This window comes from Hyalella azteca, unplaced genomic scaffold (assembly GCF_000764305.2).
Source record: "Hyalella azteca isolate HAZT.00-mixed unplaced genomic scaffold, Hazt_2.0.2 contig14921, whole genome shotgun sequence".
NCBI classification, from domain to species: Eukaryota; Metazoa; Arthropoda; class Malacostraca; order Amphipoda; family Hyalellidae; genus Hyalella; species Hyalella azteca.
Genome location: NW_025944787.1, coordinates 1 through 17,360, shown reverse-complemented (window position 1 = coordinate 17,360; position 17,360 = coordinate 1). Strand labels below are relative to the sequence as shown.

Genomic DNA, 17,360 nt, shown 5'->3' with positions numbered 1-17,360 from the left:
CTGCAGTGTACAGCCTGCAGTGTACAGCCTGCAGTGTACAGCCTGCAGTGTACAGCCTGCAGTGTACAGCCTGCAGTGTACAGCCTGCAGTGTACAGCCTGTAGCGTGTCCCGCTAATCCCTGAGAGTTAAAGTTGCACGCAGAAAAATTCGTGGGTTGAATTAACCTGCACCTGCAGTGCCGGTAAATAGCACAATTTCCTATAAGAATATCATTATGTTCACTATATTATTTACGATTAATAGTGATAAAAAAAGGTTGCTTTGATGTTAAATATGTCACTGGCCGTGGGAAAAAACTCAATTTTTTTTTAGAAGAACTCAATTTATTTGAGAAGAACTCAATTGTAGAAAAACTCATTCTTTTTAACTCACTGAGCCCAAAAATTGAATTTAAAAATGTTGGGATATATAAACTTTTTTAATATATGGGGCACCGCCCCCCAATAAGGAGCGTGGATGGGGAGAGAAAATAAAGGAGGCTATTGAAATAAAAATCAAGACATTGGGGAGGGGTTGGGGAATTCAGTACGTGGGGATGGATTGGGGGGGGGACTTGAGGGAAGAGGTGCCCTGGTTTTTCGTGCCCTTTGACCCCGAGTAACCCCCCTATGGGGGTTAGCTCCTTCCGTTGTGAGGGGGTGGGGTTGTGGGGGCTAGGATGCAGAGGTCGAGGTAATATATCACCCAAAACATGGGGATTGAGGGGGGATGGTTGGGCGTATATTTCGTGCCCTATATTCACCAACAATGCAACAAATAACCCCTAATGATGAAGCATTCATCCTACATGACGTAGCCACAAGCATTCATTTTTTCACGTCACTCATTCATGGCGTTGGTTAATTAATTATCATGCATTCGCCATATTATTGCAAACTTAATACTTAAAACATAAATTAATTACTGTACATTTCCATCAGTGATTACGCTAGCTCTATTATTAGAGTAATTAGGAGTAGTAACATTACAGTGTTGTAACATAGCAAGTAAGAGTAGTAATGTGTTGCAGTGTAACACAGCAAGCAAGTGTAGTAATGTGTTGCAGTGTAACACAGCAAGTAAGAGTAGTAATGTGTTGCAGTGTAACACAGCAAGTAAGAGTAGTAATGTGTTGCAGTTTGCGGCCTGCGCAGCGCGACGCCCGTCATCGTCTTGGACCTGCCGGAGAGCCTCGGAGGACGTAAGTGACGACGTCGCAAGTGACGACTTGTGTGGTCGTAAGTGACGACTTGTGTGGTCGTAAGTGACGACTTGTGTGGTCGTAAGTGACGACTTGTGTGGTCGTAAGTGACGGCTTGTGTGGTCGTAAGTGACGACTTGTGTGGTCGTAAGTGACGCTTTGTGTGGTCGTAAGGACGCTTTTTACAACGTCAGACGCATGCCTCGTCGGTTAAAATTAAAAAACCTTCGTAAATTTTCAATTAATTTAAATGTTTTGGTGTGAAAAATTGAAGACACAGCAGAAATTATTGAGAATATTGCAAGTAACAAGGTACTTTTTGTCCTTTTGTGGGTCATCCTGACTCAGTTTTGCCCGCCAAATGGGCATATCAGTGCTACGTTTTGTGCGATGGATGAGAAACAGTTTCACTATTAGGGACAATATGACTCATACATTTTTGTGAGTGCAGAGACGGACCAGCAGACAGACCCCGCCGAGTTGCCGCTGGTGGGGAAGGTTGGGGAGGAGATCCAGCTGAGTCTGTCCCCAGAGGGCGGGGAGTTCTTCAACCTGACGGGGAAGCGGCTTCGGCTGCTGCAGCCCCTCGACAGGGATGCGGGAGACCTAACGACCCTCAGGTTTACCGTGAGTGTCAAGCTTAAATACATTATATAAATAAGTATCATATACCCCAATTAACAACGAGAAATAATATATACAGTGCCATATACCCCCAATTAACAACGAGAAATAAAATAGAATAACCGTATTATACGTTTCGAACGTAACAGTCCCAGGCCGCGCTGCACTAACTCCGCCTCCACATTAAAAAAGTAACGTTAAAGTAGAGTAACGGATGCCTGACGTACAATACACTGAACAGGAGAATTTACCCCTGTTATCAACATGAAATACAATAGAATAATGAAAGAATAGGTAGCAAAAAATAAAGTCAAGTAATGGCTGCCTGAGGTACAATTCACCTTACAGGTTGAAATATCCCCATTATTAACATGAAATACAATAGATTAATGTAATATAACAAAAAAAATAAAGTAGCGAACGCCAGACGTACAATGTAAACACAGGTCGTGTGTCGGGCGCTGCGTGCGGACGCGGACGGCGTAGTAATACAGCGCAGCGTCCCTGTTGTCGTACGCGTCGTCGACCGCAACGACAACGAGCCCCGCTTTGTGGGCGCTCCTTACGTCATCACCGTGCCAGAGGTACGATGGCGGGTTGCTGCCGAATCATATGTAAAAAGATAAATACGAGCTGCATCAATGTGCCAGAGGTATGATGAGATATCATGTATATATATGCCGAATTTTGAAATAATATCAACGATGCTTCTGTGGGACTCGGAATAGTACCCACCTATTTTAATTGCCGTGTACGGCTTCTTCACACCGACCTATTCATTTATTTATTTCAGTGTATCTATCATCAATTTTATCCTATCATCACAATGATGATAGAATTTGAACTGCATTCGAGAAAAAAAATTTTGCTCGCACGTTAACGCACGACGTCTCGTGTGCAGTCCACGCCCGTGGGGGCGACGGTCTTCAAGGGGCTGCTGGCCACCGACGCAGACCACGGGGCTAACGGGCAGATCAGGTGGGGGGAGGGGGTGGTACCTACAGTACAGTGGTACCTGCAGTGCAGTGGTACCTGTAGTGCAATGGTACACTGTTAGAAAAATGACCGTTTACGGTATTTCCGGCGTTTCAGTGGCCGGTCGGCACGTGAAAAAACGTCGTTTCGCCGTTTTTATTATAATTTAACACTAGAAAGTCGTAAAACATCTGATAAAAACGGTGAAACAGTTTATTTTCACGGGGCGATCGGCCACTAGAATGCCAGTGGGACCGTTTTTTCACCGTTTTTTCTAACAGTGTACCTGTAGTGCAGGGGTACCTGTAGTGGTACCTGCAGTGCAGTGGTACCTGTAGTGCAGTGGTACCTGTAGTGCAGTGGTACCTGCAGTGCAGTGGTACCTGCAGTGCAGTGGTACCTGAGTGGGTACCTGCAGTGCAGTGGTACCTGCAGTGCAGTGGTACCTGTAGTGCAGTGGTACCTGCAGTGCAGTGGTACCTGCAGTGCAGTGGTACCTGCAGTGCAGTGGTCCGTGCAGTGCAGTGGTACCTGCAGTGCAGTGGTACAGCCCCGTCTTCACTGTGCAGGTACTCAGCTGTACCAGGTACAGGGGGGCCCACGGACGGCTATGGTACCCTGGGGGTGGCGCTCCCCCACGTACCACACGTCACGGTACTCGCCCCCCTCGACTACGAGGCCTCCAGGGTACTGGTACTCAACGTCCAGGCCACGGTGGGTGGGGTACTTGATGTGGGGTACTTGAGGTGAGGTACTTGATGTGGGGTACTTGAGGTGAGGTACTTGTTGTGGGGTACTTGATGTGGGGTACTTGGTGTGGGTACTGGGTGTGGGTACTTGATGTGGGGTACTTGATGCGGGGTACTTGGTGTGGGGTACTTGGTGTGGGGTACTTGATGTGGGGTACTTGATGTGGGGTACTTGATGTGGGGTACGTGATGTGGGGTACTTGATGTGGGGTACGTGATGTGGGGTACTTTATGTGGGGTACTTGATGTGGGTACTCGGTGTGGGTGCTTGATGTGGGTACTTGTTGTGGGGTACCTGATGTGAGGTACTTGGTGTGAGGTACTTGGTGTAGGGTACTTGGTGTGGGACACTTGATGTGGGTACTTGGTGTGGGGTAACTGGTGTGGGTACTGGGTGTGGGGTACTTGATGTGTGGTACTTGATGCGTGGTACTTGTTGTGGGGTACTTGTTGTGGGGTACCTGATGTGGGGTACTTGGTGTGGGGTACTTGGTGTGGGGTACTTGGTGTGGGGTACTTGGTGTGGGGTACTTGGTGTGGGGTACTTGGTGTGGGGTATTTGATGTAGGGTACTTAATATGGGGTACTTGATACGGGGTACTTGATGAGGGATTATCTCTTGGGTGATACATGATATTTCCCCCTCCCGCCGAGAACAAGGTTGGGGGAACTGATGATGTCCTCCTCCCCCTTCCTCCAGGATGGGGAGCGGACCAGCCTCACGACCCTCACGGTCCACGTGGAGGACAGCGACGACCAGAACCCCCTCCTCCTCCCCTCCCCCTGCTGGCCTCCTCCCTCCAAGGTGGGTGCTGCTTCCCCCCCTCTCTATCTCCCCTCCCCCATCTGGCCTCCCCCCTCCAAGGTGGGTGCTGCTTCCCACTCACCTCCTCCCCTCCCTTTGCTGGCCCCCCCTCTCCTACTGTCCTCCCCCGGCTACCCCTTCCCCATGTAGGTGATGCCCTCCTTTTCCCTCCACCCTCTCACGTCTTAAGATCCCTTCAGGTAACAAGTCCTCGAAGCTCGTTCAAGGAAAACTAAGCAACGGCCATGCTGATGCACCGCCCTCGATGCTTGCCTTCCAAGCGCCGCTCACCAGCCACAGCAAGAAATGAACTGAGCTTCCAGAGGCTCGAACCCACGACTCATTCCATTTGATACCGCCATTTCTCATCCGCAAGCGCCAGTGCGTCGGTGGACTCCGTTGAGTGAACACCGTGCTTGGTGGAAGAATATGGAAAATGTCAATAATGACGAGTTGGATGAAGTTTCTGATGAAATTCTTGCAAGTCTAGCTTAATAGATAAAAAAATCAACATAGAGTGCAGGTGAATGACTCGGTTGGATTGAGAGATAACTTGGAGCATCATCGACTTTGTTTCGTGAACTCACGGAGCGACGCAGCTGCTCACATCACGGCTGCTGCAGCTCAACTGGTGTACGTCGCTTTCTGGCGCGAAAAAAACGAAGCCGTTTGTTATCGACTGCCCGCTGCTTACTATACTTTCCGCTGAAGAAGAAATTAGCCCGATATTTGAAGTGGAAAGCACTTGCCGCCAGTAGGGTAACATGGGGCAGCGAGCCCACTGCGGGTCACGGGCCCATAGCGGGTTTCTCGCTAAGTATGGCAGATATTGGTATACATTCCTCATTAGTTGCACCTTTAAACAAAACAAAGAACCACCTCGTATCAATTAAAAGTTCATCAAAAATTTAGTTTAAAAAAAGGGGGGGCGCTCTGCCCCATGTTGCCCTACTATGGGCTAATACTTTCTCATTTTTTAATACTTTCTTTTCGTCTCATGCATGTTCGAAGTGGAAAGTATTTGCCGCTAATACTTTCTCCTAATACTTTCACTGTTTAAGGGCATTTTAAGCGAGTTCTCAGTCATATGAGCTACAGCCCTTACTATAAATTACTTATATATATTAACCCCCCCCCAGGTCCCTCCACCGGACTGCACCCCGCCCCAGTACAGCGCGACGGTCGTGGCGGGCCAACGGGCCGGTCTGCTGGACGTCCTTCCCGAGCGAATACGGGCCGTAGACCAGGTACACTATCTACAGACCCTACTAACTCCCTCTCCCTAACTCACTCCACTCACACCCACATCCCCTTCCCTGACCCTCTCTCACCCCCTCCCTCTCACCTCCTTCTCCACACACCCCTCCCCCCTCACTCCCCTCTTNTCCAGACTCATCTCTCTCCCACTTCTCCCCACTTGACCCCCTCCTCCCACTCTACCCTCCTCACCCCCACTCAACCCTCCTCTCACCCACTCAACCCCCCTCACCCCCTCACCTCCTCACCCCAGGACACCCAAGGGGCGGGGATGCGGTACTCGTGGGCGTCAGGGACGCCGTCGTCCTTCCGTCAGTTCTTCGCCGTGGACGCCACGACGGGCGCCGTCAGCCAGCTGGCGCCCGTCCCCCGGGGGATGGCGGACGTCTTCCTGCTCAGCGTCAGGGTACGTCTTCCTGCTCAGTGTCTGGGTACGTCTTCCTGCTCAGCGTCAGGGTACGTCTTCCTGCTCAGCGTCAGGGTACGTCTTCCTGCTCAGCGTCAGGGTACGTCGTCCTGCTCAGCGTCAGGGCTGTCTCTTATACACATCTAGATGTGTATAAGAGACAGGTATTGGGCCGTGCTCTCTACCGCCGGTCGACAGTTTCACTGTGATGAAGTGTACGGATTTACGTTTTGCTAAGTGTTTGCGTTATTAAGTTCTTTGCGAATAACTGTTTTAGTCCAGATAAAAATTTTTTTGCAGCTAAAGAAAGTTTTTTTCGATTACTATAGATGAAGCTTTTGAAATTACTGTGAATTATTTTTTCAAAGTAATATTTATAGGGATAATTTTGAGACCAAGTTTAGACTATTAGCTTTTAAAATAAAATGTTGACACGATATAAATTGAAATGATACCTAGTGGGGGCAACGGGCCCACGCGTGTCACGGGGCAAAGCGCCCATGGTGAAGTCTCTGTCTCTTATACACATCTAGATGTGTATAAGAGACAGGTCCCGGTACTGCACGCCTCCGACGGTACCGGTACCGTGCCTGAGAACTCCGCCCCCGGTACCCCGGTACTGACCGGGACCGGCGCCCCCCTCACCCTCACCGTCTCCGACCCTGACCATGTGAGTGTACTGGGACCTTGGTACCGGGACCCTGGTACCGGACCCCGGTACCGGGACCCTGGTACCGGACCCCGGTACCCGGACCCTGGTACCGGACCCTGGTACTGGACCCTGGTACCGGGACCCTGGTACCGGACCCCGGTACCCGGACCCTGGTACTGGACCCTGGTACCGGGACCCTGGTACCGGACCTCGGTACCGGGACTCTGGTACCGGACCCCGGTACCCGGACCCTGGTACCGGACCCTGGTACTGGACCCTGGTACCGGACCCTGGTGCAGGACTCTGGTACCCGGACCCTGGTACCGGACCCTGGTACCGGGATCCTGATATCGGACCCTTGTACCGGACCCTGGTACCGGGACCTTGGTACCGGACCCTGGTACCGGGACCCTGGTACCGGACCCTGGTACCGGGATCCTGGTACTGGACCCTAGTACCGGACCCTGGTACCAGACCCTGGTACCGGACCCTGGTACCGGGCCCTGGTACAGGGACCCTGGTACCGGGCCCTGGTACAGGGACCCTGGTACCCGGACCCTGGTACTGGACCCTGGTACCGGGCCCTGGTACAGGGACCCTGGTACCGGGCCCTGGTACAGGGACCCTGGTACCGGACCCTGGTACCGGACCCTGGTACTAGTTAATTAATTTATACTAATTAGCCATTAGCCTTTCAATCCCTACATTCTCCCCTCATTAAGGGGAATTTTATCATCACTTTAAATCCCTCAAGTGGGGAAGTAACAGGAGGGGGGGGGAATTCCCCCACATCCCCCAAGTGGGTGGAGTTGTGTATGGTCTGTAATCCCCTTTTTTATTCGTGACCCCCCAGTTGGGGGACGAGAACCCCCCACTCTATCAGTTCGAGCTCACGACGGGAGCGTTCAAAGTCACCCCCGCGGGGGTGCTGGTCGTGGCCGCCCCCCACCTGGACCGCGACCCCCCCAACACCCCCACCCACTTATTGCAAATAAGCTGGAATATTAGCTGCAATATTAACGGGAATATTGCAAATAAGCTGGGATATTAGCTGCAATATTAACGTGAATATTGCAAATAAGCTGGAATATTAGCTGGAATATTGCAAATAAGCTGGAATATTCCAAATAAGGTGGAATATTAGCTGAAAAATTGCAAATAAGCTGGAATATTAACGGGAATATTGGCAAATAAGCTGGAATATTAGCTGAACTATTGCAAATAAGCTGGAATATTAACGGGAATATTGCAAATAAACTGGAATATTAGCTGGAATCGTGCAAATAAGCTGGAATATTAGCATAAAAATCGCAAATAAGCTGGAATATTAGCAGAAATATTGCAAATAAGCTGGAATATTAGCTGATATATTTCAAATAAGCTGGAATATTAGCAAAAATATTGCAAATAAGCCGAAATATTGGCAGAAATATTGAAAATAATCTGGAATATTAGCTTGAGTGTTGCAAATAAGTTAGAATATTAGCTGGAATATTAACACAGATATTGCAAATAAGCTAGAATATTAGCGTAAATATTATAAATAAGCTCGAATATTGGCAAAAATATTATATATAAGCTGTAATATTAGCTGGAATATTAGCAGAAATATTGAAATAGACTGGAATATTAGCGTAAATATTATAAATAAGCTTGAATATTAGCGTAAATATTAAAATAAGCTTGAATATTAGCGTAAATATTATAAATAAGCTTCAATATTAGCGTAAATAATATAAATAAGCTTGAATATTATCTAGAATATTATAAATAAGCTGTAATATTTTAAATAAGCTGGATTTTTAGCGTAAATATTATAAATAAGCTGTAATATTAGCTAGAATATTAGCAGAAATATTGAAATAGACTGGAATATCAGCGTAAATATTATAAATAAGCTGGAATATTATAAATAAGCTGTAATATTAGCAGAAATATTTTAAATAAGCTTGAATATTAGCGTGAATATTATAAATAAGCTGGAATATTATCGTAAATATTAAAATAAGCTGTAATATTAGCTGCAGTCTCGCTACTCCACTCAAATGACATGCCAGCGCATGACGCTGTTATTTGTTTTAAAGCAACGCGATTACGCTAAAAGTTTGCTCGGCCATCCAGATTTAGATTTCGTTTTGGTTTTTTAATGCAAATGAGTTTGTGTTAATTTCCTGCATGGGGAGCTCATGATGAGGGAGATGCGTGAATATTTTGTTCTGTATAATTCATGTATTTTGTTTAATATATGAATACTTGTTTGAACGACGACGTGTACAGGTGTATTGCATGTGTGTTGTGATGAGTAGCGATTTGTAGTGATGTGTTGTGATGTGTTGTGATGTATAGTGATGTGTAGTGATGTGTAGGGATGTGTAGAGGTGTGGTGTGATGTGTAGTGATGTGTAGTGATGTGTAGTGATGTGTAGTGATGTGTAGTGATGTGTAGTGATGTGTAGTGATGTGTAGTGATGTGTAGCTGTCTCTTATACACATCTAGATGTGTATAAGAGACAGACCTCTACCTTCTGATGACCTCTACCCTCTAGTGACCTCTACCCTCTGATGACCTCTACCCTCTAGTGACCTGTACCCTCTGATGGCCTCTACCCTCTGATGACCTCTACCCTCTAGTGACCTCTACCCTCTGATGACCTCTACCCTCTAGTGACCTGTACCCTCTGATGGTCTCTACCCTCTGATGACCTCTACCCTCTAGTGACCTCTACCCTCTGATGGCCTCTACCCTCTGATGACCTCTACCCTCTGATGACCTCTACCCTCTGATGACCTCTACCCTCTGATGACCTCTACCCTCTGATGACCTCTACCCTCTGATGACCTTTACCCTCTGATGACCTCTACCTTCAGATGACCTCTACCCTCTCATGACCTTCTACCCTCTGATGACCTCTACCCTCTGATGACCTATACCCTCTGATGACCTCTACCCTCTGTTGACCTCTACCCTCTGTTGACCTCTACCCTCTGTTGACCTCTTGTGATTTTTCCTTTCAATTTTCCTCCATTCCCCCCCCCCTTAAATTACCCTCCTCCCCTCACCCCCCAGGCGATGGACCGTGGGGGGCTGCGGGGGGCGACGCTCCTGGAGGTGCGGGTGGCGCGGGGGCCCAACTCTGGGGGACCCTACTTCCCCCGCCGCTCCCTCAGCGCCCTCGTGCCCGAGGACGCTCCTCCGGGGGCGCCTGTCATCACCCTCAAGGTGGGGCGCCTGGGGCGCTAGAGGGTAACTAGAGGGTATTAGTGGGTGGGTAACTAGAGGGTGGGCGCTATAGGGTAACTAGAGGATAGCTAGAGGGTGGGCTCTAGAGGGTAGCTAGAGGGCACTAATGGTAGGTAATAAGAGGGTAACTAGATGGCACTAATGGGTGGGTAATTAGAGGGTAACTAGAGGGTAGGTCAGCTGGCAATATAGGGAACGTAACTAAAGGATAATTCGAGTGGTAGTAGAGGTAAGTCGAGTGGTAATCGAGGGTAACTCTCGTGAACATTACGACGCTTGTCCTTAAAAATGACAATAATGTAATAATAAATATGTATATATAATAATACAAATGTAATAGTAATGACACACGAGTATGTTTTAGGAACTATATTTGAATGATAATATATATCAATGTAATTAATATCATTAATGATATTTGTATTTATTGCAAATTTTATATAATTTTATCTATTGTATATTATTACTGGTTTTGTTAAATGCTGCTTATAATGTATAAAGATAATTAAATCCCCCTTCCCCAGGCTGTGGACCCCGACGGGGATGTCCCCCGCTATAGCCTGCACCCCATGAAGGGGGACACGAGCCCCCCTCACCCCCCACTCCCCTTCACAATAGACCCTCTGAGTGGGGAAGTCTCCCTCGCAGCCCCACTAGACCGGGAGGCTAAAGCAACATACTCAATGGTCAGAATATTAAACATAATTTGATAATAATTTAATGATACTTGATGTAAATGTAAATGAGAATTTAATGATTATTCAATGAGAATNTGCAAGTAACGGGCCATTAACCCGTTACTGACGACCGTAACAGTGCAAGTAACGGGCCATTAACCCGTTACTGACGGCGTCCCCTCAGATCGTGACGGCCGAGGACGACGAAGGGCTGCGCGGGTCCGTCACTCTGGACGTGACGGTCACGGACGTTAATGACGTACGGCCGACGTTCCTAGACGAGCCGTACTCCTTCAGGGTCCAGGAGGGTCAGGACGTCACGTACCTGGGCACCGTCAGGGTACGTTGCCGGCCCGTTACGGTACGATGAATAATTTTTTAGTGCAAATCCCCATAAATTATATATCTAATATAGGTATTTTGCATATATATTTATATATTATTTTTGCACCCCTAATCCTATATGCTTATCACCAATCGAAATAAAAAATTGGATTAAAAAGTAGCGTAAGTAAAAGTAACGTATATTTCTAGCATCTTCTATCCCCGCCAATACCCCTTCCACTCTGATCCCCCTTCCCCCCAGGCGCGGGACGGGGACGAGGGCAGGGCGGGGGTGGTGCAGTTCTCGGTGCCCCCCAATTCCCCCCTCTCGGTGGCACCCCTTAACGGCTCCCTCCACACCACCCGCCCCCTCGACTACGAGCAGCAGCAGGTGCCATGTACCAATTATACGAGCAGCAGCAGGTGCCATGTACCAATTATACAAGCAGCAGGTGCCATGTACCAATTATACGAGCAGCAGCAGGTGCCATGTACCAATTATACGAGCAGCAACAAATGCGACGTACCAATTTTCCTAGCATTATGAATAATTCGTTACGACTAACCGAAGAGTTGAAGAGTATTTATTACTCTAGAACAAAATTTTAAATGAAAAATCAATTTAATGGATATATAATAGAATAATATTATAGATTATCTATCAATTTGCATTAAACACTTCGAATCATGAGAATAATTACCAAGAAAGTGGATTTATTTCAAGTACCATATGGTATTTTTGAAATATAAATTCATATCATGGAAATAATATATAATAAACATAACGTTTGGCATACATTGACATATATATCACCATCAGGTGCACTATGTGGTGGTGACGGCCACTGATGGTGGTCGTCCTCCGCTGTCCGCCACCACGACCCTCACCCTCCTGGTGGAGGACGTGGGGGACGAGCCCCCCACTTTCCCCCAGGAGGTGTATGACGTCACTGTGGGGGAAGACACCCCCGTTGGGGGACTGGTCACCACAGTCCAGGCCGTAGACCCCGACTCCTCCCCCACCATCACCTACGTCCTCAAGGGGGTCGCTCCTCCACAGGGTGAGTGTGGGGGGAATGCCCCCCCCCTTAAGGGGAGAGGGACTGTGGGTGAATATTCCCCAGGGGGAGTTATTCCCCTATTTTGGGGGGTTATTGCTAATGATATTACCCCCCCCCATCCCCCTATTGGGCGTAATTACTAATGCTATAACACAGCATCCCCCCTACTGGGGGTAATTACTAACGCCATTACCCCCATCCCCCCCTACTGGGGGTAATTACTAACGCCATTACCCCCATCCCCCCCTACTGGGGGTAATTACTAACGCCATTACCCCCATCCCCCCTACTGGGGGTAATTACTAACGCCATTACCCTCATCCCCCCCTACTGGGGGTAAGTACTAACGCCATTACCCCCATCCCCCCCTACTGGGGTAATTACTAACGCCATTACCCCCCATCCCCCCTTATTGGGGGTAATTACTAACGCCATTCCCCCTCATCCCCCCTATTGGGGGTAATTACTAACGCCATTACTCCCCACCCCCCCCCTATTGGGGTAATTACTAACGCTATTCCCCCTCATCCCCCCTATTGGGGGTAATTATTAACGCCATTACCCCCCCATCCCCCCCAAGGGTCGGGGCTGTTCGGTGTGGACGGGACGACGGGACGCGTGACGGTGATGGCGCCCCTGGACAGGGAGGTGCTGGGGACGGTCGTCCTCACGNCTCAGGACACACTTGTCATACTCTCAGGACACACTTGTCATACTCTCAGGACACACTTGTCATACTCTCAGGACACACTTGTCATACTCCTGTCTCTTATACACATCTAGATGTGTATAAGAGACTTATCTTATCTTGTTGATTCTCGCTTTATCTTATCTTGTTGATTCTCGCCTTATCTTGTTAATTCTCGCCTTATCTTGTTAATTCTCGCCTTATCTTGTTAATTCTCGCCTTATCTTATCTTGTTGATTCTCGCCTTATCTTATCTTGTTGATTCTCGCCCTTTCTTATTTGTTAATATTCGCCTTATCATATCTTGTCATGTTAATTCTCGCCTTATCTTGCCCTATCTTATCTTGTTTATTTTTGCCTTATCGTATTATATCTCGCTTTTCTCGCATTATCTTGCCTTGTCTCACGCTATTTCTTTTCTCCATCAAACTCTCACTTTCATATCTCACCTTATCTTATTTATCTCATGCTATTTCACTTCTGCTTGCCTAATCTTAGTACTTTATTAATAATATTCGATTCATTTCTCCCACAGTAAATCATATCTTCGGAATAAGTTCCGGATTGTTAATAATATGAATATTATTAATAATATTATTAAGCCACATGATAAGCTCTTATCTTTATCTCCAGCATTTAATGATAACACACACTATACTACACAATATTGTGCTATATTCACAATATAACTCAATTCAACACTATAATCGGCAATGATATCTTCAAAATATTAATATTTTAAATCTAGAATGGTAGATCATTTAAACTTTCTCCCCACCTCCCCCTTTAATTATTCACCCCTCCTCCCTTTAATTATTCACCCCCCCTCCCCCCGTAGGGTGAGGTGGTGGTGAGGGATAAGGGGGAGCCCCCCCGGTCCTCCTCCTCCCCCCTCCTCCTGCTGGTGGAAGTTAAGGGGGAGCCGCTCCCCCGCATCGTCCTCCCCCCCGCATTCTCCCGCAACCAGGCAAGCCCATTAGTCCATTAGTTTTTGCTCCATTATACGTAATATCTTCCATTAGTTTCTATTTAATTATTAATGATATCTCCCTTTAGTTTTTGCTCCATTGATAATTATATCTTGCATTAATATTTGGTCAATTATTACTATTATAAGATATCTTCCATTAGTTTCTATTTCATTATTTGATTATATCTCTCTTTAGTTTTTCCTCCATTGTTAATTATATCTTCCATTAATTTTTGGTCAATTATTAATCAGACCTGACACTAGTTTTGGTCCATTCTCTATGATATAATCCATTTCCTATTACTTGTTGACAAATTGTTCGATATTTGAGTAAAGTTTCTTATTTTAATTCAAGATGTATTTGCGGGTGTATAATGATTGCAATAGATGATAATGGTGGTGCGCATAATGATTGCAATACCTAATAATGATGATAATGATTATAATAAATGCTAATAATGATGCAGGTGTCAGTGGAGGTGAGGGAGGACGCGAGGGTGGGGGGCATCATTGCGAGGGTGGGGGTGATTAACCCCCCTCCTCACCCCCGCTGCATCATCACCCCTCCCACAGGTGGGTGCGGGGTTCGAGGGTTGATGATATATGTTTGATACACGTTATATATCACCCACTTATACAGTGTACACGTTTCCTCTACCTGTACATGTCTCAACCAGCAGTACAACTACAGTTTCTAACTCATCTCCTGAAATTATCTCCCTGATTCACTCACTCCCTCACATCCTGACTCACTTCTTGACTTACCCCTGACTCATCACACGAATCACTCCTTGACTCACCTTCTGACAGACTTGACAACAACAATATTTTTCTGAACCCAAACGCAAAATTTAGGTTCGTGCCCGACTCTGCATCAGGCGCCGCCCAGGACTCGGGGAGCGCGTAAATCAGCCGCTCATGTCCGCCTCGGCCGGGCTTGAAGTGCAGCCTCTGAGCAGCTTGTAAGCTCGGCATGACTCGGCCATGACAACCGTTGTCATACTCTCAGGACACACTTGTCATACTCTCAGGACACACTTGTCAAGCAGACCCAGAATAACTTTAAGCGAGTGTAGCGACTCTACGGCAGACGCCGAGGCGGTACCCAAATTTTGTTCGGGTTATTCGCCGTGAACTCCTGATATTCATTTGTCACCCGTGATTCATTATTTCCCCCAGATGAGTACCAGGCCATACTCACCCAGGCAGGTGACTGCGCCATTCAGCTCATCTCGGCGCTCGACGCTGACGGGAACACTTCACCCACGTCACCCACCGCACCCACGTCACCCACCGCACCCACCTCACCCACTTTGCTCACCCTGCACTTATTCACCGACGACCAGGATCTCAATGTTACCGCGAGGGTGAGTAACGCAAGAGTAATGCAATCTTAATCATGAGTAACGTATGAATAATGCAAGAGTACCGTATGATTGGAGTACCGTATTAGTAACGTATAAATAATGCATGATTTACGTAGGAGTAACGCAAGAGTAACTCATACCTAACGCTTGAGTAACTTGTAAGCAGAGATGGGCAGTAGCGCGCTACATGTAGCGGTCGCTAGTAGCGGCAGCTACATTTTCAGTAGCGGTAGCGGTAGCAGCGCTACATTTAAACAATTGTAGCGGTAGCGGAGGCGCCCGCTTCATTTAGAGCATGTAGCGGTAGCGGCCGCTACATTTCAAAGTAGCGCTGCCCAGCTCTGCTTGTAAGTAACGCATTGTAACGCTGCTGTCACCGCAGATCAACATAACGCTCTTGGACGTGAACGACAACGCACCTCGCTTCGTCTTGACGAATATGTCATCTTCTGACGATGGCGGTAGTGGTGACGATGGTGGTGGTGGTGATGGTGGTGGTGGTGGTGGTGGTGGTGGTGGCGGTGACGTGTTAACGAGACGTGATGATGGTGCCCTCATCCTCGGCCCCGACACTCTGCTCGTCACCATCTCTGGTGACAGTGACGTGGGCAGCATCGTCACGCACCTCCTGGTGAGTCATGCAGTAGATGTGATGTTCATACAAGTAACAAATCGAAGTAAATAATTAAAGTACCAAATTCAAGTAAAAAATTGAAGTACCAAACTCAAGTAAAAAATTGAAGTAACGAACTCAAGTAAATAATTAAAGTAACAAATTCAAGTAAAAAATTAAAGTATGAAATTCAAGTAAAAAATTAAAGTACCAAATTCAAGTAAAAAATTTAAGTACGAAATTCAAGTAAAAAATTAAAGTACCGAATTCAAGTACCTAAAAGATAATAGCACCAAATTCATGTAAAAAATTAAAGTACCTAATTCAAGTACGAAATTCAAGTAACCAATTCAAGTAGAAAATATAAGAGGGAACCAGAGGGAACTTTATGGAAGTACCAAATTAATTCACCAAAAATTTCCAAACTTTCCAAAATCCGAAACGTGCCCCCGTATTACAGCCCACGTACCATATTCCTGCTAAATACCTGGAGGAACTTCATGGTAGTACTAAATTTATTCACCCAAAATTTCTAACTTTCCAAAATCAAAAAAATTTCAAATTTTCCAAAATCCGAAATGTGCCCCCGCAGGCCACTGACCCCGACGGCGGTACTAACGGGGAGGTGACGTACCAGCTGGTACCAGAGAGCAACAGAGGCGGGTACTTTGCCATCAGTTCCACCACTGGTACGCTGGTCACCGCCAGGGTACTTAAAGACGTACCAGAGAACCTCAACCCGTTCAACCTGACCGTGGTAGCTCGGGACAACCCAGCCAACCGCAAGGGCAACCAGGACCAGATGCATGTGGTGGTGAGGGGGGAAAGGGGAGAGTGAGAGAGGGTTGGGGAGGTGAGAGGGGGAGTGAGGGTAAAAGAAAACAATAATTGAGGCGAGGAAGGAATGAAAGAAGGAATAAAGGAGTGCATTAAAGAAGGAAGCGAGGTAATGACAGGAAGAGCCGAAGAGGGATAAGAAAAAGTAGAAATTATATCGTCTTCACAATTATTAGAGAATACCCTCCTAACGCCATAGAAAACGCAAACTTTATAGAAAACGGCATGGAAAACCGTTGTATGGCAAACTATAACAGAATTGGTTGTTGCGCTGGTGATGTTTGTTGCAATTTTCTTTGTTGTGTGTGATTGTTCGCAAATATTTTGTTTTATATTTCTTGCTTACTTCCTATGTTGTAGGGCTGCCTTATCAAAGCTATGCTTGTTTGTTTTGGAGATTTAATCTTTAACCTTTCGGAAACTCAAACCAAAACTAACCTTCACACTTCCTAACGCTGGCTTGAGGCTTAAGCGGGCCCTCGTATAATGAAAATAGCTGCAGTCGTGATTAATTATAAATGTGATCTATAAATTAATATTATTCATTATTGATCATCATTATGGATTATTATGATTATTATCAATGAGTAATGTTTGTTCGTGACGCAGGTTAATGTGATCGGTCCCGCTCACCGCGTCGTGCTGCCCGTCCCCGCCCCTCCCGCCCTCCTCCAGGACAAGAGGGACGCCATCGCCGCCGCCCTCGCCCACCGGCCTGGTAATGCCCTCGCCTGCTACCCTCACCCGTTACCCTCACCCGTTACCCTCATACGTTACCCTCGCCCGTTACTCTCACCCGCTACCCCCACCTGTTACCCTCACCCGTTACCCCCACCCGTTACCCTCACCCGTTACCTCCACCCGTTACCCTCACCCATCATCCCCTCCTGCTCACCCACTTCCCGCTCACCCACCTCCCGCTCACCCCCCTC

The 17,360-nt window shown here is 47.1% G+C and overlaps 2 protein-coding genes across 2 annotated transcripts in view; both read left to right on the top strand.

Annotated features, from left to right (window-relative positions):
- Positions 1 to 12,625, top strand: part of LOC108674100 (cadherin-99C) — a gene marked incomplete at its 3' end in the record, with an annotated part of 18,953 nt that extends 6,328 nt beyond the window's left edge. The window contains 16 exon segments of the mRNA XM_018162004.2: positions 1,120 to 1,182; positions 1,634 to 1,809; positions 2,253 to 2,390; positions 2,708 to 2,784; positions 3,351 to 3,495; positions 4,231 to 4,335; positions 5,475 to 5,582; positions 5,846 to 6,073; positions 6,549 to 6,668; positions 7,504 to 7,680; positions 9,718 to 9,870; positions 10,416 to 10,577; positions 10,753 to 10,908; positions 11,155 to 11,283; positions 11,713 to 11,953; positions 12,534 to 12,625. Coding sequence (XP_018017493.2) covers positions 1,120 to 1,182; positions 1,634 to 1,809; positions 2,253 to 2,390; positions 2,708 to 2,784; positions 3,351 to 3,495; positions 4,231 to 4,335; positions 5,475 to 5,582; positions 5,846 to 6,073; positions 6,549 to 6,668; positions 7,504 to 7,680; positions 9,718 to 9,870; positions 10,416 to 10,577; positions 10,753 to 10,908; positions 11,155 to 11,283; positions 11,713 to 11,953; positions 12,534 to 12,625 — 2,270 coding nt within the window.
- A 111-nt stretch (positions 12,626 to 12,736) lies between these two features.
- Positions 12,737 to 17,146, top strand: LOC108674098 (protein dachsous; the record flags this gene model as incomplete). Its single annotated transcript, XM_018162002.1, has 7 exons — positions 12,737 to 12,763; positions 13,480 to 13,608; positions 14,079 to 14,184; positions 14,791 to 14,978; positions 15,361 to 15,609; positions 16,184 to 16,405; positions 17,038 to 17,146. Coding segments are annotated over exons 1-7 (1,030 nt in total), but the record flags the coding sequence as incomplete, so codon positions are not given.
- Positions 17,147 to 17,360: the final 214 nt, after the last annotated feature.